Raw genomic sequence first — 26,475 nt, 5'->3', positions numbered from 1 at the left:
GAATAGGCCCCAAGGCGGTTTAAACTCATGATCTCTTACTTGAGGAGTTGATCGGTTGCCAACTGAACTGACCAAATTAGGGTTGGTTTTTGACTATTTTACATTTTGTCCATACTCCACACTGTTTCACTGATACAGACACAGATCACCTTCAAAATCATACAAATGTACAATATCGGTGTATTGTGGTATCCAATCCCGATACCCCAAACCATGCATGGGCCCATTGGCCCAATAAAGATTCGGTTTGGAAATTTACACCGCTACTAGCTGGAGATGACAAAACCGCCCTTTCCGCCAGCTGCTGTCAGCTATTACTTGCTCTCTCAGTTCTTCTCGTTGAAAACTTGAAAAAGCTACACAGCAATAAACGACAGACCGTGGGAACTCAGTTGAAGATCTAACATCAAACAGATAACCTTTGCTGCTGCACATAAACCAAAACGATAAAATGGAACACTTTAAATTAAAAAAATAAAAAAGGAGAAAAGATTAAGAATTCCTGATTTGTTCTTTCATGTGAAAGCCTAACATTCCTGTTTAAATTCGGTCATGAGGAACTTTCTTTTTCTCCGTCCAACAAGTAGCTGGTTCAGCGGTGGAGCCTCACCGCATTCAAAGTTCTTCATTCATTTCCTCTGATTCCTCTCTCTTCTTCTCCATAAATAATTAAAGTTCCTAGAGAAAACTAAGAAAAATTGATTCATAACAAGTAGTTACCACTTTCCTGGAGTTATTTTTTTTCATTTCTTTCTTCCTTGATTGATGGCGTGATCAGTGGGTGGGTGTTACAGTCAAATTCTTTTTTTTAAATTCTTGATTGAACCTCCATCCTTGCCTGGATATCTGGGTTCCTTCCCTTTTCCTTTTCCTTCCTTCGTTGGCAAACAAAGATACACTCCATCATTACGCGGAAACGCGTGACCTAATGCCCACTTACACGTAGCCAGAAAGAGAGAGAGAGAACGCGGGTACTCTTCAGCTACTTAAACACAACTGAACGACTTCATTCATGCTTCAACTCATTGTGAAGGAGTAAGTTGAGAGTTCTAACGAAGAACCTCTCTTCTTTTCCTCTGTCTAGTGTTGTGGAGGTTCAACAAATCTGGTAAGTTAGAATCTGTCACCTGTTTGTACAAGTTCCACTTGGCTTCGATGTATTTGACAAAATGTATGACTTTACATTGTTCCAAATTTCCTCTTTCCATAAATGTCTCATTTCAACTAGACTACATTGTGTAGCATAATTACTATCTTCTTGAAAGTTTAAATCTGTTATGTAGTTTCTTTTCGTGCCATTGATGTCTTATTCGGAGCTATTTCTGTAGAACTTTGAAGATTGGAGAGGTTTCTGGTGACAAAATGAGGCAAGCATTCTTGTTGTATTTGATTTGCGGAGTTCTAGCTTGCTTTAGGCTTTCGCCAGTGAAAGCAGAGGACCCTTACAGATACTATACATGGACTGTAACTTATGGAACTATTTATCCTCTTGGTGTCCCTCAACAGGTAGGTTTATCAGTAGATTAGGACACTTCTTGTTATCTATTTAGGCAGAAATATCATTCTGATCTAAGATTAATTGTTTGTTTTTGAAGGGTATTCTTATCAATGGCCAATTTCCTGGTCCTAGACTTGATGTTGTGACCAACAATAACATAATCCTCAACCTCATTAATAAGCTGGACCAGCCTTTCTTATTGACATGGTGAGAGTCTCACTCACTGATCTTTCTATTTTGGTTTCACATCTTGAAGTTTCAGACTTCCATTATCAATTGTGTGATACCCACCAATCTGTTTACTGTTTATCCTTAGAGAGATTCAAATGCTATCCTGCCAATGAGGGCTTTTGTTAATGTTTCTTTTACATTCATGAACTGATTAGACTTTGGTTGCTCTGAAATGATCTGGAACTAATAGAGCATGGATTCTGATGAATAGGAATGGTATTAAGCAGAGGAAGAACTCCTGGCAAGATGGAGTGCTTGGGACCAACTGCCCTATCCCGGCGAACTCAAACTACACATACAAGTTCCAAACTAAAGATCAAATTGGAACCTACACTTACTTCCCATCAACTCTAATGCACAGAGCTGCTGGTGGCTTTGGAGGGTTGAATGTCTATGCAAGGCCCGTAATTTCAGTCCCATACCCTGCCCCTGCTGGTGATTTCACTTTGCTTATTGGCGATTGGCACAAGACCAACCACAAGGTGATTAAGTTAAAGAGACTCTGTGTGTGTGTGTGTGTGTGCTGATCCAGATTCATAAAACAGGGCACCCTACTCTCATGATATGCAATAATTTTCTGCCTTCCCTATTATCTTACCGTCCTTTGTGCTTCTATTTTGCAGAACTTACAACAATTGCTAGACTCAGGGAAAACTCTTCCTTTCCCTGATGCCATTCTTATAAATGGCCAAGCTCATTCTACCTTCAGTGGTGATCAAGGTACATTCACTATTTAATTGCATCTCTAAAATTACCAAAGTCGTTTGGATCTTTGTTTGGGTAACTCAGTTTTCCAGATGTTTATTTAAATGATGATTAAATGTTGAACTCCCATTACATTTTCAAATAAACCTTCATCCAAATATATCTGATCTAGGTTATCTTGATGTTGCTTTCAGGTAAAACCTACATGCTCAGGATCTCCAATGTGGGCCTGTCAACCTCCTTCAACTTCAGGATTCAGGGACACACAATGAAGCTGGTTGAGGTTGAAGGATCTCACACCTTGCAAAGCATGTATGATTCTCTTGATGTACATGTTGGCCAATCTCTATCCGTTCTAGTCACCTTAGATCAGACTCCCAAGGATTATTACATTGTTGCCTCTACTCGCTTCACGAAGCAAGTTCTCACATCAACTTCGGTGTTGCACTACTCAAATTCTCAGACTGCAGTTTCTGGTCCACTGCCTGTTGGCCCAACTTACCAAATACACTGGTCTATGAAGCAAGCCAGAACCTTCAGGTATTGTATTTCTGAAGACTAGACCATCAAAGTAGTTCATTTGAAAAAAGAAAAACTTTACAGTAATAAACTTAGAATTCAACTTTTAATGCCTTTTGTTTTGAATCTGATTTTTCTTCTTCTTTTTCTTGTATTCAAAAAGATGGAATTTGACATCAAATGCAGCAAGGCCTAATCCTCAAGGTTCGTACCATTATGGGAAGATTACACCATCAAGGACAATCATGTTGGCCAATTCAGCACCTCTGATAGATGGGAAGCCGCGTTATGCTGTTAATAGGGTCTCCTACATTCACCCTGACACCCCTCTAAAGCTCGCCGACTATTTCAATATCCCTGGTGTCTTCAGTACAAACTCCATCCAAGCAAATCCCACAGAGGGTTCTGCATACTATGGTACCTCTGTCATGGCAGCTTCTCTCCATGAATTTATTGAGGTTGTCTTCCAAAACAATGAGAACACAATTCAATCTTGGCATCTTGATGGTTATGATTTCTGGGTTGTTGGGTAAGCCTCTATATTTTGTTTGTATGTGTGCACTGAGCAACATCATATGAGATCTGTTGAATTCTGATGATGCTAATGGGATTGAAACAGGTTTGGACGTGGACAATGGACGCAAGCCAGCAAGAAGAAATACAATCTAGAGGATGCGCACACCAGACATACTGTTCAGGTATTGAAGCCATACACCAAAATGCATATGGGCATCGGTGATTTTCTTTGGATTCGAAACGGCTCAAGTCTTGGATTTGGTTCTTACTACATGTATTTTGTTGCAGGTGTATCCAAATTCTTGGACTACTATATTAGTTTCATTGGACAACCAAGGCATGTGGAACGTGAGGTCTGCAATGTGGGCAAGGCAATACTTGGGTCAGCAATTCTATCTCAGGGTTTGGAACCCAACCAAAAGCTTTTACAATGAGTATGACATCCCTTCTAATGCCCTCCTTTGCGGAAAAGCTGTTGGAAGGCATGCTTAGTTTGTTTCAGTATAATGTATTTGTCTCTTTCAGTCACACGGGTATGACAAGAAAAAAGAGAGAAATGGGAAATTGAAAGAATGAAGAAAGAAATGTATTTGAGTAAATTTATTGATAACCTGAATAGTCACAGTAAAAGCTGTATATTTTTTGTAGTTTTTTGCCAAATTCATCTTGCCTTGCATATCATTAGGCAGAGTCTGTGTGTCATGAACTATTTGACGCCATTGGTTACTTCAGTACAGTAAAGCTTATTTCCCTCAATAAATCCAAAAAAACAGATCTTTCTAAATTCACTTCCAGTGGAAGGTGCCAGCAGGTGCAGTTGGTGAGTCCACAGCACAGAAATCTTCCATTTCCAGAATGAGTAACGACTCTGATCCTTCAATCACGCCATTAACGTTACCACCTGCAATGGGTGCTTGATGGAAAAGTACTCATGGATAAAAAAAGTGGCTGGACCTGGACCACTGGAATAGTTTCTTGGGCGTTGGAAGCAACTCTAACATGCTTTATGATTTCTCTACTACTACACTAGTTACATTATGGAATGAAATGAAAGCTTCTGGAACACAATTATGCTTCTCTAGACCAACTGTATCTTTCTAGTTTTTGCCGGGTTTGGAACCTTTGCCAAAGCTTTGGTAAAGGTTCCTATGCTCCTATGCAGCACCAATCAGTGAATCATTCTCGCCGAATAGGCTTTTGCTTGCAATGGAAATGACTTTAGGTATGTGTTGAGATGTTGAGAATTATAGAGGTATAGACTCACATCGGTTTTTTGGGACTTGGATGTGTCTTAATATACCTTTAGATCATCTCCACCTAATGCATTAAGACAAACCACTTCGAAGAGAAGAAATCAACTCCAATTAGGTGCTTTAACACATTTACACTATCATCATCATCTGCAAAATGAACAGATTGCAAGGTTGCAATTGTTGGAGTTGAGCTCTTGGTTATCTGAGCTGATACCGATATGTTTCGGGCCGTATCATACGGTTTTGTCCTCAGTTTCAATAAAAAAAAATCATTTTTTGGACAGATTTGCCTTTAATAAGAACTGTTATTATAGATATTTAATTCTATGGTTGAGTTATTTTAAATTGGAATTCTTTACAATTTGTGATTTTATCTATTTTCTTTTAAATAAAAATTAGGGAAAGAGAATGCTACTTGGGTGTGTAAATGACCACCGCACCCCCTGGAAAATTCACCTTTCCACGATGATCATTTCATGTGCTTTTGTGTCTGGGCAAAGGGGCAGTGCACCGCACACGCCCAAGTAGCGTTCTTTCTCCCTAAAAATTATTACTAAAACCCATCAAAAAATTAGAATAAATTTAGGAGGTACAATAAAAAACAGGAATTGTGTAGCTCATAGAAATAGAAAAGAGAAAAAAACATAAAAAAGGATGGAGCAAACTACTAATGTTTATTATAGGAAGGAAGAAGATTTCCTTCGCTGCACAATGAAGGATGAGTTCGGCTCAAGTTCACGTACGAGAACCATCTCGGAATCCACAAAATTGTGGATTCCATCAGGTCGGCTTAGGGGTGTATGAGAATGTTCTTGTACGTGAACCTGATCTGGCCTCGTAAAGGATCACTATCCCCATCAATGGCCATAAAAATCTGCTCCCTATTAACGAACGGTCTAGCATATCCTCTCTATTGTTGTTTGTGATTCCTTATGGAGACCTATCAAAGGCCTCGGTCAATGACCGTGGCTGAAGGAAAACTCAGTCCTTACAAAAAACTATGAATGGGAACAAGAAAAAAAATTCATTTAAGAAATTTGCAAAAAAAATAGAAGATCAGTTTGAGAAGATTAATCGGCCGTGTAAGGATGGGCCCTTGGGTGGGGCTGCCCCGAAACCAAATTTGGACTTGGGCTGAAAAAGGAAAGAAAAAAAAAAAAAAAAATTCGATATAAGGTTGAGTTGGTTACAGGTTGATGCCCTTAGATCCCTGAAAAGTGCCTGAACCCAAATCTTTCATGTATATATACAGTTGAGGGATAATGCCACTTTATGGCCTCACAAAGATAGGCTCTTTCCACATGGTAGAGTGATGTAGCAATCCCAATGGCTGGATGGATAGGATACCAACTTCATACTCTACTTTTCGCAGGGGTGTTCGTCATTTTTCGCCATTCCGAGATTGTTTAGAGGCCAAAAAGGCCCTCCGAAGATCTCAACTGCACTTTTGGGCCAAAATCAGGCTTCACCAACAACAGTATATACATTTTAGACAAGAATGCAAGATTGCAGTCGTTTGAGCTGAGCTATTTTAAATTGGAATTCTTTATAAGGACAAAGTTTTCCTCCACCCATAGGGACGGTTCACCCATCATCCTAGGATTCACAAACCCCTCCTGGGGTTTTTGTATATTCCAAAATACCCTCCCAATACCCATTCTTGCCTTCTCCCGTCCCTCGGTGAATGGGAGGATATACATGGTGCACCACTCGTGCATGCTATGCCAATTTTTTAGGTTTTGATGAGAGCGCAAACATTTTGTAGAAAGGTAAAACTAGAGGATCCCCACTCAAAGTCAAGTTTCAGTTCAATTAGAATTAATTAGCCAAAAAGCAAAATAAAACTCTAAAAAAACAGAGCTATCAGGGGAGATCATGGCAATGCTTAGGAATCCAGATCCTCTCCAATAACATTTAACCACCAGAATTGATCTCACACCATCGATAAGATGTGATCCATAACCATCAGAGTCTATCTCACACCATCCATGGGGTGTGGTCCCACATCCCATGGATGGTGTGAGATCGATTCTGGTGGTTAAACATCATTGGAGAGGAACTATACTCAATGCTTGGATTAATAAGAAGGTACACGACAACAAATGAGAAGATATGTGATGAAATTTAAATACGAAATTTGGCTAAATGGTCAATCTAGACATAGTTAGAATTGGTTATGCCTCATCACTAATCGACATGACACATCTATAAATACTTTATGGATGGAATCATGGAACCATCCATAAAACCTTTTGCCTATTCATTAATCCACTCAACTAAAAACAGAGAAACAATGGAAACAGTTTTTAAGAACTACACATCTTTTAGTGGGCCTAAAAAGTGATCCTTACTAAAGTTGTCTATGCTAAGTTTCTAACTCCATATGTTGGTGAGAACTGGGAAGTACTTAATCTGCAAAAATTAAAGTAGAAAGCACTGAAGCAACTTAAAAAAAAAATACATTAAAGGGGATCACTAAAGCAGATTTTTTATTCTTATATAGTTCTGTTCCTCTGTTTCTCCGTATCCTTCAAAAAAAAAATTATCCTCTAAACTTTCTTTCTCCTTGTTCAATTGTGTTTGATATATAAATTCAACCCATGATGGTGTGTTATGTGTTGTGTTAAATTTATTCAGATATAATTAGTAAATTCATGAATAATCTGATAAAATTTAGGTTCAATAAAAATTCAGATTGAATCTAAATTAATTTGAAAATTTTGGAAAAATTCACAAAATTTTGACAGCCCATGTAATTTGCAAACAATTCGGAAAACGAATATTTAGACTCAATAAATTTGATCATTGAGAATAAATCATGAATATTCGAGAATCCAATAGTTTGGTTTAAATTTTAAAATATGGGCAAGAGAATGTTGACTGGTCATATAATCCCTGACTAGCACGGTAGCCAATGAAAGTTTTTACAAAGGCATTTGTTTGAATACAATGTCGATTTCACTAAGGTCTGAACGGTCTTTTCATACAAAAAAAGACATTAATTTGTGTCTAGGCACAGAAACCACACTAACCACACGAAAGATTAAATTTTAGAATATTTTTATGTTCCAAGTTTTAGAAACGTTGGGCTCTCATCATGTTGCATGTCTGGCTTTTCTCATGATTATTTTTCTTTTGATACTGATAGAAATTATTGACAAATAAAGACTGCATTTGCTTTTATGGGGACAGGTGTTTGGGTCTTCAAAGGCTAATGAAATAATAACAAACACATATAGCACCTTACCTCTTAGTTCTTACTGTAGCTGTAGTGCATGGGTAGTGCTTATAGTTTCCTTATTTGGATATATTTTTTAGTTCATAGAACAGCACTAATGGCTGTGAAATAATAGTTAATCATGAGGGGAATGCCACTAAACTGAATGATGTGGTTAATTTTCAGTTCTATCACTGTACTTCTTTCCATTGGCCATGGGAGAAAGCATTCTATTTTTAGTAAATGATAATGGTTTAAATGGTCCATGAGGAGTGGACACTAGTCTTTGATATGATATTTATTATATAAATTAAACATAAAATCATAAAATTAATCATCTCAGTGTCTCACTTCTAAGTCTGATATGTCGGCAATATATAAATTCATAGTTTGAAAACGATTAAAAAAAAATTGATATTCTTAAGCGTTTGTTATGAGAAGTTAGGAATTTATAAATGATTTCAATTTTCAAGGTAATGGGTTGTTGAATTATTGACAAAATTATTTGGATTCCGATCCAATTTCTCTCCCTTTGTCGTCGTCGTTCCTGCTTTTCCTTTCTTCCACTCTCTCTCTTCTGCGAAAGCTAATTGCTGCATTTTTAGATGGATGGGCTAACTGTGGAGACAGAAGCTCTAATGGGATCAGCAGCCGGATCCGGGATGTGGGAGTTGTTGAAGCGGCTCTGATTTACAGTCGAAGATGATCACTATGGGGAATGGAGAAACACGGGTTCCACCTCTGGAGTGGAAATTCTCTCAGGTTTTTGGAGAACGAGCGGCTGGCGAGGAAGTTCAGGAAGGTGAGAATCTGACATTTCTATTGTTTCTTTGTGATTTGGCTTACTGATTCTATGTGCTGATCAAACTTTGATATTCAAGCGACTTGGGTTTTCTCTGTTGGATGGTTTTAGTGTTGCATCTTTTTTCATTCGATGAATCTGTACATTTTCTTCCATATTTTACTTTGTTGGTGGGTTTGGGGTCTTTTATAGCCTCAGTGCTGAAGGTATCACAGAACTGGCTTCAGTTTCCAGGCTTCCTTGTGTAATCAGGCCTGCATACCGGTTGTAGTAGAGAGCCTTTTCCATAAGTAACTCAGTGCCCCTTTCCATTTATAACTGAAGAGGGGGGAAGGGTGGGGGTTCTTCTCATCATGGGATTGCGTGGCTTGTAAATTTCTCATTTGGTTTTTCATTTTTCTTCACTTGACGATATTGAAACTGGGTCACTATCACCTGGGAATTCTAGATTTCGTTGAAGTGGTCTTTTAATTTTTCAGACCGGCTTGTCCCCCCTCCCCCTGCCAAAAAAAGAAAAAAAAAAAGAAAAAAAATAAAGGGGGTGAGGGGGGGGGGGGTGGAGAGAGGGAAAAATGGAAGTTTCTTTCTTTATAGGCTGAACTGAACTGCTTTAAGGAAGAGAAATATTATGAACATGATGAAAGATAGGGGTTAGGCAACTACTCAATTCATTGGGATGGGTTAAATTGGAGATGTCAAAATGGAAGAGTTGTTCCTCCCATCAGGGATTGGCTGTACAAATCCTGTTCGACCATTATTCTCTACTCTCACCTTATCTGCTGTCAACTCATGAGCATCCATGTCGTCTCTCATCACTTTAACCCAAGTGATTTTTTGGGTTTGATTTATCCTTTTGACATCTCCAATTTGCTACATGGTATGCTTTTTCTCCAATGCATTTATTAGTTTCTTGTTCCATGTGGTGAACATCAAAATACAAATATAAGAAATATATGTTTTGCTAAAGTTTAATATTTTTCTGTTCTGATAAAAATAAGTATTTCCCCTTCTGCCTAAGTGTACATCTTCCAACTTATAGCAATGTTCCAGGTGAGTAGGGACTGAGATAAATAGAACGGCCTAAGATTGTAATAGGAAAGTATTGTCATAGCATTGTTGAATTATTTAAATGTTTGTTGCCCTTGTATTATGACTCTGGCTCTCTTCTTGGTCATGTAGTTCCCAAATGTCCTTTTGTCTTTTGTGATTTGTTCCCAAATTCATCTGTTTCTTCCCATGAGAAAATGAATGTGAAAAAGCAAAAAAAATTATTTTTAATGTTTTGTTGCTGAGGTTAAAAGCATTCAACTAAGCATGTAGAAGTAAAATTCTCACACACCTAGGTGCCCGTGTTTTAAAAACAGAATCAGTTCAGCCCAATGTAAGTCGAATTCATGCAATGTGTCTTCTTCATCTTATTTGCATTCCGCATATAGATTGAAACCTTATGATGGCCTATTTTGGTTTTACACTTCAGGTTAACAGAGAAACATTAACTATATAACTATATTAGTTACCCATTGCCTTCTTTTGTTTGTTTGGGAGAGAGAAAGTGCATGCCACATTGACCAGAAGAGTGCTGCTGTTGACTTTCTATTTTATTTGCAGCTGACATTATCTCTGCCATTGAATTTGATAAAACTGGTGAGCATCTTGCTACTGGTGACCGTGGAGGAAGGGTCGTCCTATTTGAAAGGATAGATGGAAAAGGCGTAAGCATGTCCTCTTCTGTAACAATCTGGTCCAAATTATCATAATAATGGTAAGTGTTCTTTCATTGCTAAAAATTTGCTACATGCAGTGCACTTTGCGGAAGGATCAGGAGAAAATGGATTATCCTGCTGCTAGGCATCCTGAATTTCGATACAAGACAGAATTCCAAAGTCATGAACCTGAGGTATTGTTTTTTCTCAGTGATGATTAAAAGGCAATATCTGATGACCAGAATTCTGTTGTATGTGCTAAACTTAATCACCTTTTTGTAGTTTGACTACCTAAAGAGCTTGGAAATAGAAGAAAAAATTAATAAAGTGCGGTGGTGTCAGACTGCCAATGGTGCACTTTTCCTTCTTTCAGCCAATGATAAAACCGTGAAGTATTGGAAGGTGAGTGAACTCTTTACATATATATTCTCAAAGTGGCCAGTTTCATAAGAAAATCTTGAAGTTCCCTAGTATCTTTCTTAATCAGAAACTTTTACGCCATTTTGGAATTTTGAACAAGACACAAAATTTCACACTTTATTGCACTGAGATTCTTGCACACTGAACCTTCTATGAACAAGAAATTTTAATGAGTTTATGACTCCTATGACTAACCCATCTTTTTTCCCCTTTGATTGGCAACATTATCTATTAGGACTAGAACTTGGTTATTAAGAAGATTTATTGGGTTTTCCCCAAACTAACCCGTATTGACTCAGATCATATATTACGGGCTTAGTTTTCTGTACATGTACTGGTTTATTTAATGGTTGGGTTTGACAGTCTCTCATTCAATCAATTTTGACAGCCTCAGTAAGCCTCAATAAACTAAATCTGGGACTAGAAACAATCACATGTCTGTGTGTTTGGGGTTAGCACAAATATGCTACAGGATGAGGGAGAGTTGTCTGTGATTAGTTTGACATGTGAAACAAAGGGAAATGACTAGCTGTGCAACCAGGCTGGGCTGGGCCGGGTTTTTAAAATCCCAGCCAAACCCTAGGTCCCCTTAACTCAGCCCAAGCCCAGCCTAGCCCGTGATCAGGCTTGGATATCTCTGCCCAGACCCAGTCCTGTCGTGCTCAAGCTAGTCCAACCGGGCCCTGATTGACCCTGGTTGGGTTGGGCTGGGCCGGGTGACCCTAACTGACCCTGGCAGCCCCTAAGTATGTGATGTAGATCAAGAGAGGTTCCAACACACGTATTACGCTGAAACAAGCCCAAATCTTTGTCTAATGGGTTATATGGGTCATGGGCTGGGAATTTTTTGTTTTCTATTGTAATAGGCCTATTTTGAAACTCCATATGGCCCATACGAATTTTTTAACTAATTAGTTGAATTTAATCCTATAAAGTTGTGAAGTCCGGGGGGATGCCAATAGGTTAGTTTCATTGTTAGTTGTGAAAGACCTTGAAAATGTAAAGTTCATTAAATATCTTGAAAAGGCCCCAATGTAAGTCCTTGGAAATGTAAATGCCATTAAGTCTAGGAGGAAGTTCCAATGAGGGTCTAGAACCCTCCCAGCCTCTCTATAAAAAGAGCTTCCTGTAAGCATTGAAATCAGAATTTGAATGACATTGAGTTTATACAATCTTCTGTGAGAAACAGAACTGCAGTGAGATTATGTTCTTGGTGAGAGGCTGGGGTGGTTGGTGAGATACTAGCCTAGGCTTAGGCTGAGACTCTTGAAGTCATATCCTTCTTCTTTTATCTTATTTCCTCTATTCTGTCTCTGCAATTTTAAGTGTGTATATTCAGTTTGTTTCAATTTAGTTACTGCTGTTCTTGTGGGTTATCTGAGGACATCTTAGTGCTGATCAGTAGGGCATAACAGAACCCTAGTTAATACTGATTTACTGCGATCAAAACAGATCTGCAATTACCCCTGTTTCCAACAACTTTTATTTGTTTTGAACTTCTCTGATCAGCAGCATCTGTTTTATTTTGAGTTCTGAAATTTGCTCTTAAATCTGATCACTTTTGGGTGTTGTGATCCTGTTATCTTGGACTGATTCTGAACTTGTTAGAAGGTTAGACCAGACTCCTTTAGTATGACGTAATTATGTATAATAATATATTTACATATGTATTATATATAATTATGTGTAGTTGTATATATTTTTATCTTTATATGTATAGGGTTGGACTGAGGACTTGGAAATCTCAGCCCTGGCCCAGCTCGAGGCTGAAAAGCCCAACCCAGGCCCTTCTGGGCTTAGGGCGGGCTGGGGCTCACCGGGTCAAACTTACCCACTAGAACAATTGCACTTGAAGATGACCAACAGGGCATGTATTTAGTGAGAAAATACCCGTACAATAAGAGAAATAAGATATTACTCTCGACACTCGACAGAGTAGAATGCTGAACTCATGTGGCTACCACTAATTAGTTGATAATGTTTTGTTGGGTTTAGTGGAACCAAATTTGTTTGTCTGGTTGTTGGTTATTCTCAAATAATGAATAGCATAGTTCTCTGGATAACTGTTGCTTAGGTAAGTATTGGAACCTCACAGTATTATACTTTGCATTAATCAGGATGTGAATTGCTGTGCTTGTAGAGAATGTTGCCTACCTGTACACTTTTTCTTTTTTGGTTCACACAAGGAATGGGTGATCATTGGTCCGATGCTTCGGGCAAAACCGATTCCCTGGGTGTGATGGGCGGTGTGTACAGGGCCCAGGTACTTATCTTCTGCTTGTGTGATTTTTGGACAGGTTCAGGAGAAGAAAATAAAGAAGATATGTGACATGAATTTAGATTCTTCAGCATCAGCAAGAAATGGAGAACTTTCTGGTCCAACTGGAGCAGCAACTGACTTTGTATTTCCCTCTGGAGGGTTCCCGTCTCTTCATCTACCAGTGGTAGTTGTAATCAACACTGGCCTAGTGATTTGGGATTGTTTCCCTTTTTCAATTCTTTTGTTGAAATGTTGTACAGACTAAAAGAATTCAACCTCCAAAGAGGAAAATGATGGACCACACCTCTCTCCCCCCCCCCCCCCCCCCAATGACTAGAGCATCAGTACCATCTAGATACCAGCGTAACTCAAAGTTACATCAATGCTATCCTCAAAACAGATTTGAGGCACTGCATGACTCAATCCTTAAATTATCTGCTGCCTTATTTATAGATCTTGGATTCCAGGAACAACTGGTTCATCTGAGATGCTATTGGTCTTGGTCTAATTTGTCAAATGAGATGAGAGATCTTTAGTGATTTATTAGTGCCCATTCCACCATGACCTGTTTGATTCTTTATTGCTCTTCTTTCTAAAATTAATTCCTTCTTCTCTAAAAAAGTTTGGCTTTTGTTTTTTGGCTTATCCTTCTCTGAATTTGCTTTGAACATCACATCATATTTCAGTTTTTTCATCATTTGCATATAAAGAGTTTTTCTTTTTAAAAGGGAGAAAGATAGAATATCCTTGAGATATCCTACCAAGCTTGAGAGGAAGCCCCAAAAGGAATAGGCAAATAGGAAAAAAAAAAAATAATTAGTTCCATGGCTCTACCTCCGAAACCAAAGAACAAAAACAAGGCCAAACATGGCCAGTTCCATGAATGCCCTAGTACAGCACTCTGACAGCTTGCAACCGCCAGCAGCAGACTCAAAGAGCAGAATTTCTACTATCTAGATCATACACTATGGTTCATACACCATAAAGTATGGACCTTGAACAAAAAGAAACCAATTATAAGGAGGATACCTTCCCCCCCCCCCCCCCTCCCCAAGGAAAAAAGGAGATAATACACCTCCACCCAGTCCACTGCTTTCGTAGTCACCCCTCCTCCACCCCCCCCCCCCAAAAAAAAGAAGAAGAAGAAGAAGAAAATATGTCAGCATTTTGAGGGATGTCCTACAATCTGGCCCTCAACCTCTAACCCTTGTCATGCTGACTATATTTTTAAAGTGAACTGCTCCCTATTCACGAGCACATGAATCTTCATCAGGGCTCATGGTTAACCAAAACACCGAAACAGTTTGTTAGCTAATGAAGAGACAAAGACCTGTTGGGAATAATCTCATATTGGAAAACTCTGGGACCTTGGATGCCTTCATATACCAGTTGGGCCTCTCCACCTAATAGCTTAAGCTTTTGGATTGAACACTTCAACATGGTAACAAAGCCACTAGGTCCACTAGGTTGATAATAATACACCTGTGTACGGTCACCCTAAAGAGGGGCCACACATGCCACCTGTACTACCACCCAAAAGAGGGGCAACACATGAGGGGGAGTGTTGGGAATAATCCCATATTGGAGAACTCTGGGACCTTGGATGCCTTAATAAACCAGTTGGGCCTCTCCACCTAAAGCTTAAGCTTTTGGGTTGGACACTTCAACAAGACCCCCAAGAAGCTTATGTGTTCAAGGTCCTTTGTTGACAGTGCAGTGTTCTTGTTCATTCTGAATAGTTTTAGGTTAAAGGTAGTGTCTCGTACATGCTTTATTTTCTTGACTACTTTGTTAACGTACTTGATTTTGAGAATTTATTGCCATTAATTGGATCCAAATTTCTGGTAGATATATTAATTTTTTTGACTGATCAGTATTTGAGAAATAAATCTTGCTCTGCATCATATATTCCAGGACTATTGTAGGTTCTAAATGATGTCATTCACGGCATCATACAGAGTTATTGATTCTTGGGGTTTCATCATGGTGAATGTGTGTCTAACTCTGATGATTTTATTCGAATCCAGAGTTGTTTGTGGCTCTTCCTGTCCTTCCTTCATTTTGATCTTGTGTTCTGTCTATTCCCTGTTTAACTAAGTCTGCACTTGTGCCAAATTTCCAGTCCAGATTGTTTATCATACTTCATTTTGGGCATTGAGTAAACTTTTGGTTGGTCAGTTCCTTGGACATGCTCTTTGATGTAAGATAGAACCCGAAACTTCAGAAACTAAATTTTGCATGGTTTTCTTCTTTGCAGATTGTTGGCCGTGAGACAAACCTTGTTCCCAGATGTCGAAGAATATATGCTCATGCACATGACTACCACATTAATTCCATTTCAAACAACAGGTATGGTTGAGACTCTCAAACTAAAGATTTAGTAGATCTTCATTAATGTGGATCACTATCTTTAAATATATAACCTCTTCTGATGTTAGTCATTAACAAATTTTTTTTAAGATAGATAACCAAGCATCTGAGGTACTAACTAACTCATCAGAAAGGCCCAAGTGCCGAACTACATTGTTTCTCTATTAAAACCCCCGGCTAGCTGACCAGCAATACAATTAACACCTCTCAACCTGCAAGAAAAGGAAAAATTTTCCCTTCTAGCAAGTGCTATAGCCTACTTGCTAAGGCGATTATTCCAAGGTCCTTTGAAGTCGGACGGCAGACTGAAGCCAACCAGTCACTGATTTGGATTCCCCGTCAACGATAATATCCGTCCAACCATGATCCAAAGCTACATCTATACCCTGAATAATAGCCTTCAGCTCTGAAGAAATTAAGTCTGCTATACTAATAGCAAGGTTTAAAGTATCAGTATCAGGTATCGTATTGGAAAGATGATTTTAAGAGATGCATTGCATTGTGTCAGAGAGACGCAAGATACACATGGAAATGTTTAGGATACATGCAAATATAGTTTTGAAGCATAAAACACCATAAATAAGTAATATATAAAATATATCATGAATAAAGAGGAGAACAAAGTATGAAGAGACAAGTGTATTCAATTGATTATGTATAAAGGATGAAGTTTCTTACTCGTACTAATACAAAAAATGTCATTTTCAGTTTGAGGAAAATTTAGGATTTGTACGAACACGTCATTGCAAAACCTAGTTTGATGCAATCATTCAGGTTGTTTTTCACTAACCTAGTGATCCATTGCGAAAAGCGACACTAAAAATCAATATTTGAGTAAAAAATTCAAAGTTTTGGTAGAAAACTGTTCTTGCGCAAATCTGGTTTCAATCCTTGATTGCAGTTGTTTAATCACCAAATGATGATGAAATCAACACTACTAGAGTCGCTTTTGATGGTAAAAACAAGGAATCAAGTTGATTTTGCCAAAACAAAATTGATTACAATGCCTTACAGGAGCTCTTGGTAACTGTTTTGAGTCATTGATCGAGGTATATAGTTTATAAGAGATGTATCAAGTGTGTCGATAAGTATCAACCATATCGGGACACATATCGACCTAGTTGACCCTTTTTTTAGGTATCGTATCGGTGTCATATCATATCAGTACCTTAAAGATAAGATACATATCGGTTAGTGTCGGCGGATAAGTTAAGATACTTAAAACCTTGACTAATACTTCCTGAAAAAACCAGAATTACCACATTTTCATGATTTCTGAACCCTCCTCCAATACCAGCTGGGCCCAGATTACCAGTGGAGCTTACAGCTAAGCTAGCTTATTCTTCCTGTTGCATATGGAAAACTTATGTCGCCAGATATTTAAATTACGATGATTGATCCATGAATTTTTGAACTTAAATCATGTGTTGATAATGATACTACAACAACAACAACAACAACAAACTCAGCTTTATCCCAACTGAATGGGGTCGGCTACATGGATCCTTGCAAAACAGAGTAAATTAAAAAAAAAAAAAAGAGCAAAATGAGAAAAGAAAAGAAAGTAAGAGGAAAGAGGCACAGCCCAAGAAGTCAGGACTATCTCAACTAGATCAGGTCGGCAACATGGATCATGCTCTCTAACAGGCTCTATCCGAGGTCATACTTGGTACAAGACCCAGACTAGTAATTTACTAGTAAAGAAAATAAAACCACTTAGGAAATCAGGTATCCACCACAAGTTCCCAAGTCTCCCCCTTCTTTGTTTCGTAAATTGTACTGAAAATGAGATATTGAGAGGTAGTGTGCTAATGAACTTAGAGGACAGGTATTATGCTCTCACCCTATATTATTGGAGCAGTCATATATTGTGTGATGGCTTATGAGAACATGATGCACTGGTACATAACAAAGTTAGATTCTAGGTTTAGGAAATAAGAAGGGAGAAGGAAGAGATTGGAGGAGGAAGAAGATAGCAAGAGAAGAGAGAAGAGAGAAGAAAGTGTTTGGGCTGTAATCGATTGTGAATGGAGAGACTTCTCCATTCACCATATATTCATTAATCACAACTAATATGGAATTACATCCACCTCCCTAGGGAGGTAAAAGTGAAATAAAGAAATAAAGAAGAATTACATAATAAGGCAACTAGTGATAGAACTAGTTCCTAAACTACCCCTATTACATGACTTCTAACACTCCCCCTCAAGCTGGAGAATATATATCATTCATTCCCAGCTTGCTTAGGAAGGAACTAAACTGGGGAGAGCCAAGAGCTTTGGTGAAGATATCTGCCAACTGATCACCAGTCTTCACAAAAGGAGTACAAATACAGCCAGAGTCTATCTTCTCCTTGATGAAATGCCTATCAACCTCAATGTGCTTAGTCCGATCATGTTGCACAGGGTTGTGGGCAATACTGATGGCAGCCTTGTTATCACAGTACAATCTCATGGGCCCTTCAGTGTCAAACCCCAGTTCTTGAACAAGTCTTTTCAGCCAGATGAGCTCACACACTCCATGTGCCATAGCTCTAAATTCTGCCTCGGCACTAGATCTGGCCACAACATGCTGTTTCTTGCTCCTCCATGTGACTAAGTTACCTCCCACAAAAGTACAATAGTCGGAGGTAGATCTCCTGTCTGTAATGGAACCAGCCCAATCGGCATCTGTGAAACCTTCCACTCTCAAGTGGTTGTGCTTTGCATACAACAGTCCTTTCCCTGGAGAGGACTTCAAATACCTTAAAATGCGATACACAGCATCCAAATGGCCACTCTTGGGAGCATGCATGAATTGATTGACAACTCCCACTGCATAAGAGATATCTGGCCGAGTCATAGAGAGATAGATAAGTTTCCCCACTAGCCTTTGATACTTCCCTGCATCAACAAGAGAGGGACCACAATCCTCTCTTAGTTTGTGATTCTGCTCAATAGGAGAGCTAGCTGGTTTGCAGCCTAACATCCCTGTCTCTGTCAACAGGTCAAGAATAAACCTCCTCTGACATATGTTGATCCCTTTCTTAGTCCTTGATACTTCTATTCCTAAGAAGTACTTCAAGGGACCCAAATCTTTGATCTCAAATTGCTGTGCCAGGTAGCTCTTCAATTTACCTATCTCAGCTGTATCATCTCCGGTGACCACGATATCATCAACATAGACAATGAGAGCTGTGATAGTACCATTACTCCGCTTGGTAAAGAGAGTATGATCAGCTTGGCTCTGGGAATATCCATTCTTCAGAATGGCTTGTCGCAAACCATGCTTTTGGTGACTGTTTGAGACCATATAGAGCCTTCTTAAGGAGACACACTTTCCCTTCAGCTGAGGGCATCTTGAAGCCTGGTGGAGTTTGTATGTACACTTCCTCTTCCAAATCACCATGAAGGAAGGCATTCTTCACATCCAACTGATATAAAGGCCAATCTTTGTTGGCAGCTAAGGATAAAAGAGCTCTTATGGAGTTATGCTTGGCCACAGGGGCAAATGTCTCCTGGTAATCAATTCCATAGACTTGGTTGTACCCCTTGGCCACCAACCTTGCTTTGTATCTCTCAATACTGCCATCGGATTTATACTTGATTGTATAGACCCATCTGCATCCAACTGGGACACGTCCCTTGGGAAGGTCAACAAGTTGCCAAATACCATTTTTCTCAAGTGCCATCATCTCCTCAGACATGGCTTGGCTCCACTTTGGGTCAGACATAGCATCAATGACATTCTTGGGAATGGAAGCAGTAGAGAGAGCAGTAATAAAGGCAAGGCCTGTAGGAGAAATTGCATCATAGGAAACAAACTGGGATATAGAATTAGTACAAGTTCTTTTCCCTTTCCTAATAGCAATAGGAAGGTCCAAATCAGATGGAGGAGAAGAAATGTCACCTGATTGAGAAGGATGAATCTTAGGATGTGGATCTGGATTTGAAGAGGACTCTTGGTAGGTCTTCTTTCTTGTATTATGTAAGCCTTCACCTCTTTTGTATGTAATGTGGTAATCCTTCTCCTTACCAGAACCACTTTCAACAACCAAATCTGTATTCCCCCCTGGTTGATCATTAATCTCAACCACATCTACAGTCCTGTGTTTTCCAATGTCAAGCAGAAAAGGAGATGTAGGTAGAGGAGAAAGGAAGAAATCATCAGTAGCCTGTTCACTCCCACAATTCTCCCCCTGAAGAGGATGCTGAGAAGGAACAAAGAAAGGGACAGATTCAAGGAAGGTAACATCCTTGGAAATGAAACTTCGGCGGGAAGAAGGATGATAACACCTGTACCCCTTGGTAGTAGAAGAGTACCCAAGAAAGAGACACTTAAGAGCTTTGGGATCAAGTTTAGTGCGAGTAGATTTGTTAACATGCACATAACAAACACAACCAAAGACTCTAGGAGGAAGAGAAAAGACAGAGGCCTTGGGAGATAAGATGTCCAAGGGAGATTTGTAGTTAAGAAGCTTGGTAGGCATACGATTGATGAGAAAGGAGGCGGTTAGAAGAGCCGCAGATCAGAAGGTCTTGGGGACATGCATGCCCAGCAAGAGACTACGGGTGACCTCTAGGAGATGGCGATTTTTCCTCTCAGTAACCCCATTTTGTTAGGGCGTGTCAACACACGCTAACTGATGGATAATGCCATGAGTAGTAAAGAAGGCTTGAAGGCCACCAAACATGTACTCTCCCCCTTTATCAGAACGCACAATTTTGATGCGGGTCTAAAATTGGGTAAGCATCATTTGGTAAAAATTCTGAAAGACATCACAAATATCACTCTTATGCTTCAAAAGTACAGTCCATGTGGCACGGGAAAAATCATCAATAAATGACACAAAGTAACGATAGCCAAATAAAGTAGTAGGGGAAGGACCCCACACATCAGTATGCACAATATGAAAAGGAGCACCAGTTCTATTACCATGATAAGGATATGAAGACCTACAATGTTTGGCAAACATACAGGTTTCACATTGAAAAACATGAGAAGAGGCAATAGATGAAAATAAGTGAGGCAACTGTTTCCTCATTACAACAAAAGATGGATGGCCAAGACGGCGATGCCATAACATAACAAAATCCACAGAACTACTATCGTTTCGGCCACACACATAGGAATGAGCTGAGGGCAAAAACGGATAAAAAAGTAGAGGCCTTTCTCCTCACGTCCACTACCAATAATCCTCTTCGTCACCAAATCCTGAAAAAGACATGAGAAGGAAAAAATGTGACACAACAGTTGAGAGATTTAGTCAGATGACTCACAGATAGAAGATTCAGAGTAAGGTTAGGGACATGAAGAACAGAAGAAAGTGAAATAGATGATGTCATAGGGATATTACCCTTACTAGATATGGAGGAAAGGGAGCCATCAGCTACCCTAACCTTGTCCTTACCAGAACAAATGGTATAGGAATCATAATAATGAGATGTACCAGTCATGTGGTCCGTAGCACCCGAGTCAATGACCCAAGACTGGGCGGCAGTGGAAGCTGAGGTGGAGACCTGCAAAGCTGAGGATGATGAGGATCCAACCATACTAGATGTAGAAGATGTGCTCAATTGTGACACAACCCTGCGAACCACTGCAGCCATAAAGGTGGAGTCATCTTGTGGGGCATCAGCATCAGTCGCCGCTGCGGAATGAGCCCGAGCTCCCCCTCTACGGCCACCACGACAACGCATACCAGGAGGACAACCATGGAGAGACCAACACCTATCCTTAGTGTGTCCAGTGCGACCACAATGATCACATTTAAATTTGTCTCGCCCAACTCCACTGCCACCAACTGTCTCCACAGTACTAGCTTCCTCACAGTTAGGCCCTGGGCCTCTACTACCTCCACGGGTGTCTCGAACAGAACTAGAATTGAGGGCTGACCTCTCAGATGGTGCTGGTGGTGGTGCCATAGTAAGTCGCCTGGTCTCTTCACTCTGTAAGTAACTACAGACTTCACTAAGAGAGGGAAGGGGAGACCGGCCCAACAGCTGGAGTCTAACTGGCTCATAGTCAGAGTTCAAACCACTAAGCAAAGAGAAGACACACTCTTTTTCAAGAGTCAGATACACCTTGGCTTCATCCTCTGGGTTGGTCAAATGAAGGTCTCTATAATGATCATACTCTTCCACAAGACTAAGGAACGCACTGTAGTACTCAGAAATAGTGTTGTTACCCTGTTTCAATGAGTGGATTCGTTGATGGAGTTGATAGACCTTGGCAGTGTCACCCACTCTGTCAAAGGCCACAGTGACATTGTCCCAAATAGCTTTGGCGGTTTCCTTCCTTATAAATCTTCTCCCAATCTCGGGCTTCATGGAGAAGATCAACCAAGTCATAACAGTAGAATTTTCGGTCTCCCATTTATCAAAGGCCGGTGAACCAGCTGTGGGAGCCTTGATAGCACCTGTTATATATCCAAGCTTTTCCTTACTCCTGAGAGAAAGTCTCACAGAGTGTGACCAATCTAGGTAATTAGTACCATCAAGCTTCACAAAAGAAATCTGTTGATGAGTACTCTTATAAGCCAACTGAGGGACAACAGTGGGAGGCTGAGAATCAGCAGTACCAAGCACATATGTATCTGAACCAGCCATGATGGATACCAACAATAAACAATATCACCAAAGGCAAGTGGGGAGTACACTCTCAACCCAAACAAGCAAGAAGTCTTACAAACAACCTAGGATACCACACTGCCAAAGCAGTCCTAGCAGCAAATGTCTAAGAGGACTTAAATCAAACACTTCAAGTGCATTAAAACATCAGGCCTCACACTCTTCAAAGAGTAAGAACAGCTTACACAAGCTCCAAGATGTAGTCATAATCACCTCTCAACCAAACAAGAAGCCCAATATATCCTAAATGTAAGAACGAGAGAAATACAGCAGTATCGGGTTTGCCTGGGCAGCAAAAAATCACCACAAAACTGAGTACTGCTCAAAGGAAAGTCTCATCCATCAATGGGAAACACAAAGGCCAGAAATAGGACGCCTATACGATCCTAGTGGGCTGCTCCAACAGCCAAACCCATGCTGAAATGGAGCTGAGACATGGTTTAAACCTGCAACTGGCGGAAATCTGGGCAGAATAGCAGTCCAACAAAACTGAGTTATGCTTCAGCAGTGCCTTCATCCATCAAGGAAGCACACATGGAGCATAGAAAGGACCCTTGTACGATCCTATTGAACTATTCCAAGCTCCAAAAAACTGCCGAGAAAGAGAAGGACATGGCCTGCAAGTAGCAGCTGGCGGAAACCTTCAATACAGCTTCAATGGAGCTTTACAGTGGTTCGAAGACCATCTTCAATCACCTAAATAGATTGTAGAAGACCTATTTCATATCTCTTCAGCAAGAAGTTTACATAGGAACCTCTTCCTTGAGATCCTTTGAGTTCTAGGATCTCAAAGAGAGGAAAAAAATAAGGAAAGGAAGATGATTGGACTCTCAAACCTAAAGCTCTGATACCAAGTTAGATTCTAGGTTTAGGAAATAAGAAGGGAGAAGGAAGAGATTGGACGAGGAAGAAGATAGCAAGAGAAGAGAGAAGAGAGAAGAGAGAAGAGAGTGTTTGGGCTGTAATCGATTGTGAATGGAGAGACTTCTCCATTCACCATATATTCATTAATCACAACTAATATGGAATTACATCCACCTCCCTAGGGAGGTAAAAGGGAAATAAAGAAATAAAGAAGAATTACATAATAAGGCAACTAGTGATAGAACTAGTTCCTAAACTACCTCTATTACATGACTTCTAACAAACAATGGATGATGATAATATTGGGCCTCAGCTTTCTATTTCACATGGTATGCCGTTGGAAGATACAGCCTGATATTTTAAACCTCAGTCCTAATTGTTGGCTGATATAGATTTCTACACACCGATACGTGAGCTTGATAAGGATTAATAAATAATGTTACCTCAACTTGGTCTTGGCCTAATTACTTAAGGGATCTCCAATTCCTCTTGTTTATCATATTACTTTCCTTCAATTAAAATACTTATTTTACCTAAGATACAAAATGATATTATCTTACTGTTGATTATTTCAGTATTTGTTTACTTTTACTATTGAACTCTACTAAACAAAATATTACCTGGTATAAGTGGTGAAGACGGTCTCCTGACCTACCCCCCCCCCCACCCCTTCTTTTTGTTTTTTCCTTCCCATTCTTAGTAACGTTGTCCTTAAGGAAGTTCTTAAAGCACACATTTGAGGCAGATTAGTACAACGACAACAACAACTACTCAGCCTTATCCCAATTAAATGGGGCCGGCTACATGGATTTTTGTCCTCCAATCAGCTCTATTTGAGGTTATATTTGATACAAGGCTTAAACTATACGTGTCTTTCCTCACCATTTATCCTAGGGTCATTTTAGGCCTGCCCCTAACTCTTTTAGTTCTTTTAATCTGAATAAGATCACTTCTCCGTACTGGAGCATCCTAAGGCCTCCGTTGAACATGCCCATACCATCTTAAACGTCTTTACTGTAGCTTATCCTGTATCGGGGCAACTCTCAAATCAGTTCTAATATGGTCATTCCTTATTTTTCCTAGTTTTCCCACACATCCATTGGAACATCCTAATCTTTGCTACACTTAGTTTATCTACATGATGCTTCTTAACTGCCCAACATTCCACCCCGTACATCATAGCTGATCGTATGACTGTCCTATAAAATTTTCCGTTATGCTTTAAAGGAATATGTCGATCACACAACACTCTAGACACACCTCTCCACTTCATCTATCCTATTTTAGTTCTCTGTGAAACATCATCCTCTATATCACCTTCTTTATATATGATTGCGTCCAGGTATCTAAAATGCTCACTTTGCGGTATCTCTCTCATAAATTTTCACCATGTCGTTATCTGTCTTAGTGTAACTAAAGTTATACACCATATACTCTGTCTTCGATCTACTTATCTTAAAACCTCTTAATTCCAAGGTTGATTTCCATAACTCCAGCTTAGTGTTAATCCTTGCTTTTGTCTCATCAACCAAAACAATATCATCAACAAAAAGCATACACCAAGGTACCTCATGTTGGATGTCCATGGTTAAATCATCCATCATAAGCACAAACAAATAAGGGCTTAAAGCTGATCCTTGATGTAACCCAAATGTAATTGGGAATTCACTACCTTGGCCTCTTATGGTTCTCACACTAGTCACCACATCATCATACATATCTTTAATTATGTCCACATACTTGAAACACTTCTCTTCTCTAGTATCTGCCATATTAACTCTCTAGAGACTCTGTCATAAGCTTTTTTTTAGATTAATAAAGACCATATGGAGATCCTTCTTGCAGACTCTAAATCATTCCATGAGTCTCCTATATAAGTGAATAGCCTCTGTCATGGATCTACCTTACATAAAACCAAATAGGTTCTCCAAAATAGTAATTTCTCTTCTCAAGTGGGCTTTAATAACCCTCTCCCATAATTTCATAGTATGACTCATTAGTTTTATGCCTCTATAATTATTGTAGTGTTGAATATCACTTTTATTTTTGTAAATCAGAACCATAATACTTCTCCATTCATCTGGCATTTTCGCTGTGCTCATAATCTTGTTAAACAATTTGGTTAACCAAGATGAACCACATAATCCTAGGCTCTTCCACACTTCTATAGGGATCCCATCTGGGCGTGGTGCCTTGCCTACTTTCATCTTTCCTAAGGCTTCTTTAACTCCAGGCACCTTAATCTTTCATATATATATATATATATATATATCTGTGCCAAGGTATCTTGATGAGTAATGCAGTCTTTGGGCCACTGTTACTCATAATGTCAAAATTTAGTAAGCTGTAGAAATACTCTTTTCTTCTCTTCTTAATGTCCTCGTCTCTTATTAGTACTCTACCATCTTCACTTTTAATACACCTAACACGGTCAAAATCTCTACTCTTCATTTCCCTCATTTTTGCTATCTTATAGATAGCTTTCCCCCCTTCCTTTGTGTTCAAATGGTTATAGAGATCATCATATTTCTTTGCCTTTGCTTTCCCCACAATCTTCTTGGCTTTGTTTTTGGCAGATGTATACCTTTTTTGATTCTCTACATCCTTAGTCCTTTGCCATGTCTTAAACTAGCTTTCTTAGTCTTAATGGCTACCTAAGCCTCATCATTCCACCACCAAGTCTCCCTAGTGGAATGACTTTTTCATTTCAATTCTCCTATGACATCTTTAGGAACCTTCTTAATACAGGTTATCATCTCGTTCCACATCGTGTTAGTATCTCCCTCAAAGTCCCACTTTCCTTGTTTGACCACTTTTTCAATGAATGACTTCAAGGTATCTCCATTTAAGCTCCACCACCTTATCTCAGGGCTCATAAGCTCATATCTATGACTACTAATCTATGTTGAGTGGATAGGCACTCCCTTGGTATAACCTTGTAGTCCTTACATACAATCTATCAAACCTTCTAGTTAGGAAGAAATCTATTTGGCCACTATGCTGCCCACTTTTGTAGGTAGCTAAATGCTCTTCTTTCTTTTCAAAGCAAATGACATTTAATTGAGGCATAGTAGTTGTTAAGAGATATGTAACACGATAGAGGGACTCCCCCTATCGTGTTACATATCTCTTAACAGTAGTAATTGACATTTAATATGGAGTCCTTAAAACCAAGGTTGACCTTATATACGTGAGAACATTTTGACAATTATTGCCCTATTCTCATGATAAATTTCCATTTGTTGTAGTGTTTATAACAAGATCACTTCGAACAACTTAAAAATAGAGTATATTAGTATTACGGAGCAGTTGATAACAGTTATCGAGCTTTGAATAAATATGGAAGATGGAACTTGATGCTATTGTTATTTGTAAGATACAACAGAAAGGACTAAATTACCCCTCATCTTTACATAAGAAGATTGTAAAACACTTCTTCGCATCTGCTATGATGATGCTCATGCAGCTTTGGTTTGGGTTTGGTTTTTCACTCCCTTTTTTGTCCCTTT

General features: G+C 39.3%; 2 protein-coding genes and 1 long non-coding RNA gene across 4 annotated transcripts in view; 2 read left to right on the top strand and 1 right to left on the bottom strand.

Moving 5' to 3' along the window:
• Positions 1-980: 980 nt before the first annotated feature.
• Positions 981-4,103, top strand: LOC122662712 (L-ascorbate oxidase homolog). Its single transcript, XM_043858427.1, has 9 exons — positions 981-1,108; positions 1,329-1,506; positions 1,596-1,705; positions 1,941-2,211; positions 2,353-2,449; positions 2,629-2,974; positions 3,117-3,482; positions 3,573-3,651; positions 3,758-4,103. The coding sequence occupies exons 2-9, from the start codon at positions 1,363-1,365 to the stop codon at positions 3,959-3,961; spliced, it is 1,617 nt and encodes a 538-aa protein (XP_043714362.1). The 5' UTR covers positions 981-1,108; positions 1,329-1,362; the 3' UTR covers positions 3,962-4,103.
• Positions 4,104-8,537: 4,434 nt separating this feature from the next.
• The window catches only part of LOC122661684 (serine/threonine protein phosphatase 2A 55 kDa regulatory subunit B beta isoform-like), a 38,097-nt gene continuing 20,159 nt past the window's right edge, over positions 8,538-26,475 (top strand). The window contains exons 1-6 of one of the 2 annotated variants that reach the window (XM_043857163.1): positions 8,538-8,741; positions 10,350-10,453; positions 10,543-10,638; positions 10,727-10,846; positions 13,162-13,308; positions 15,382-15,473. In XM_043857163.1, coding sequence (XP_043713098.1) covers positions 8,642-8,741; positions 10,350-10,453; positions 10,543-10,638; positions 10,727-10,846; positions 13,162-13,308; positions 15,382-15,473 — 659 coding nt within the window. In that variant the 5' untranslated portion in view covers positions 8,538-8,641. Of the gene's footprint in view, positions 8,742-10,349; positions 10,454-10,542; positions 10,639-10,726; positions 10,847-13,161; positions 13,312-15,381; positions 15,474-26,475 lie in introns of both variants that reach the window. The other variant, XM_043857162.1, reaches the window with a different exon arrangement.
• LOC122661686 lies at positions 21,280-25,031 on the bottom strand. The gene is made up of 3 exons (XR_006332919.1): positions 24,355-25,031; positions 21,440-21,443; positions 21,280-21,290 (listed from the first exon to the last, which is right to left on the bottom strand). It is a non-coding gene; the product is annotated as an uncharacterized LOC122661686 (long non-coding RNA).

Source organism: Telopea speciosissima, chromosome 5, assembly GCF_018873765.1.
Source record: "Telopea speciosissima isolate NSW1024214 ecotype Mountain lineage chromosome 5, Tspe_v1, whole genome shotgun sequence".
NCBI lineage: Eukaryota > Viridiplantae > Streptophyta > Magnoliopsida > Proteales > Proteaceae > Telopea > Telopea speciosissima.
Note: the sequence above shows the minus strand (reverse complement) of the source record. Positions and strands in the feature narration are given on the sequence as shown.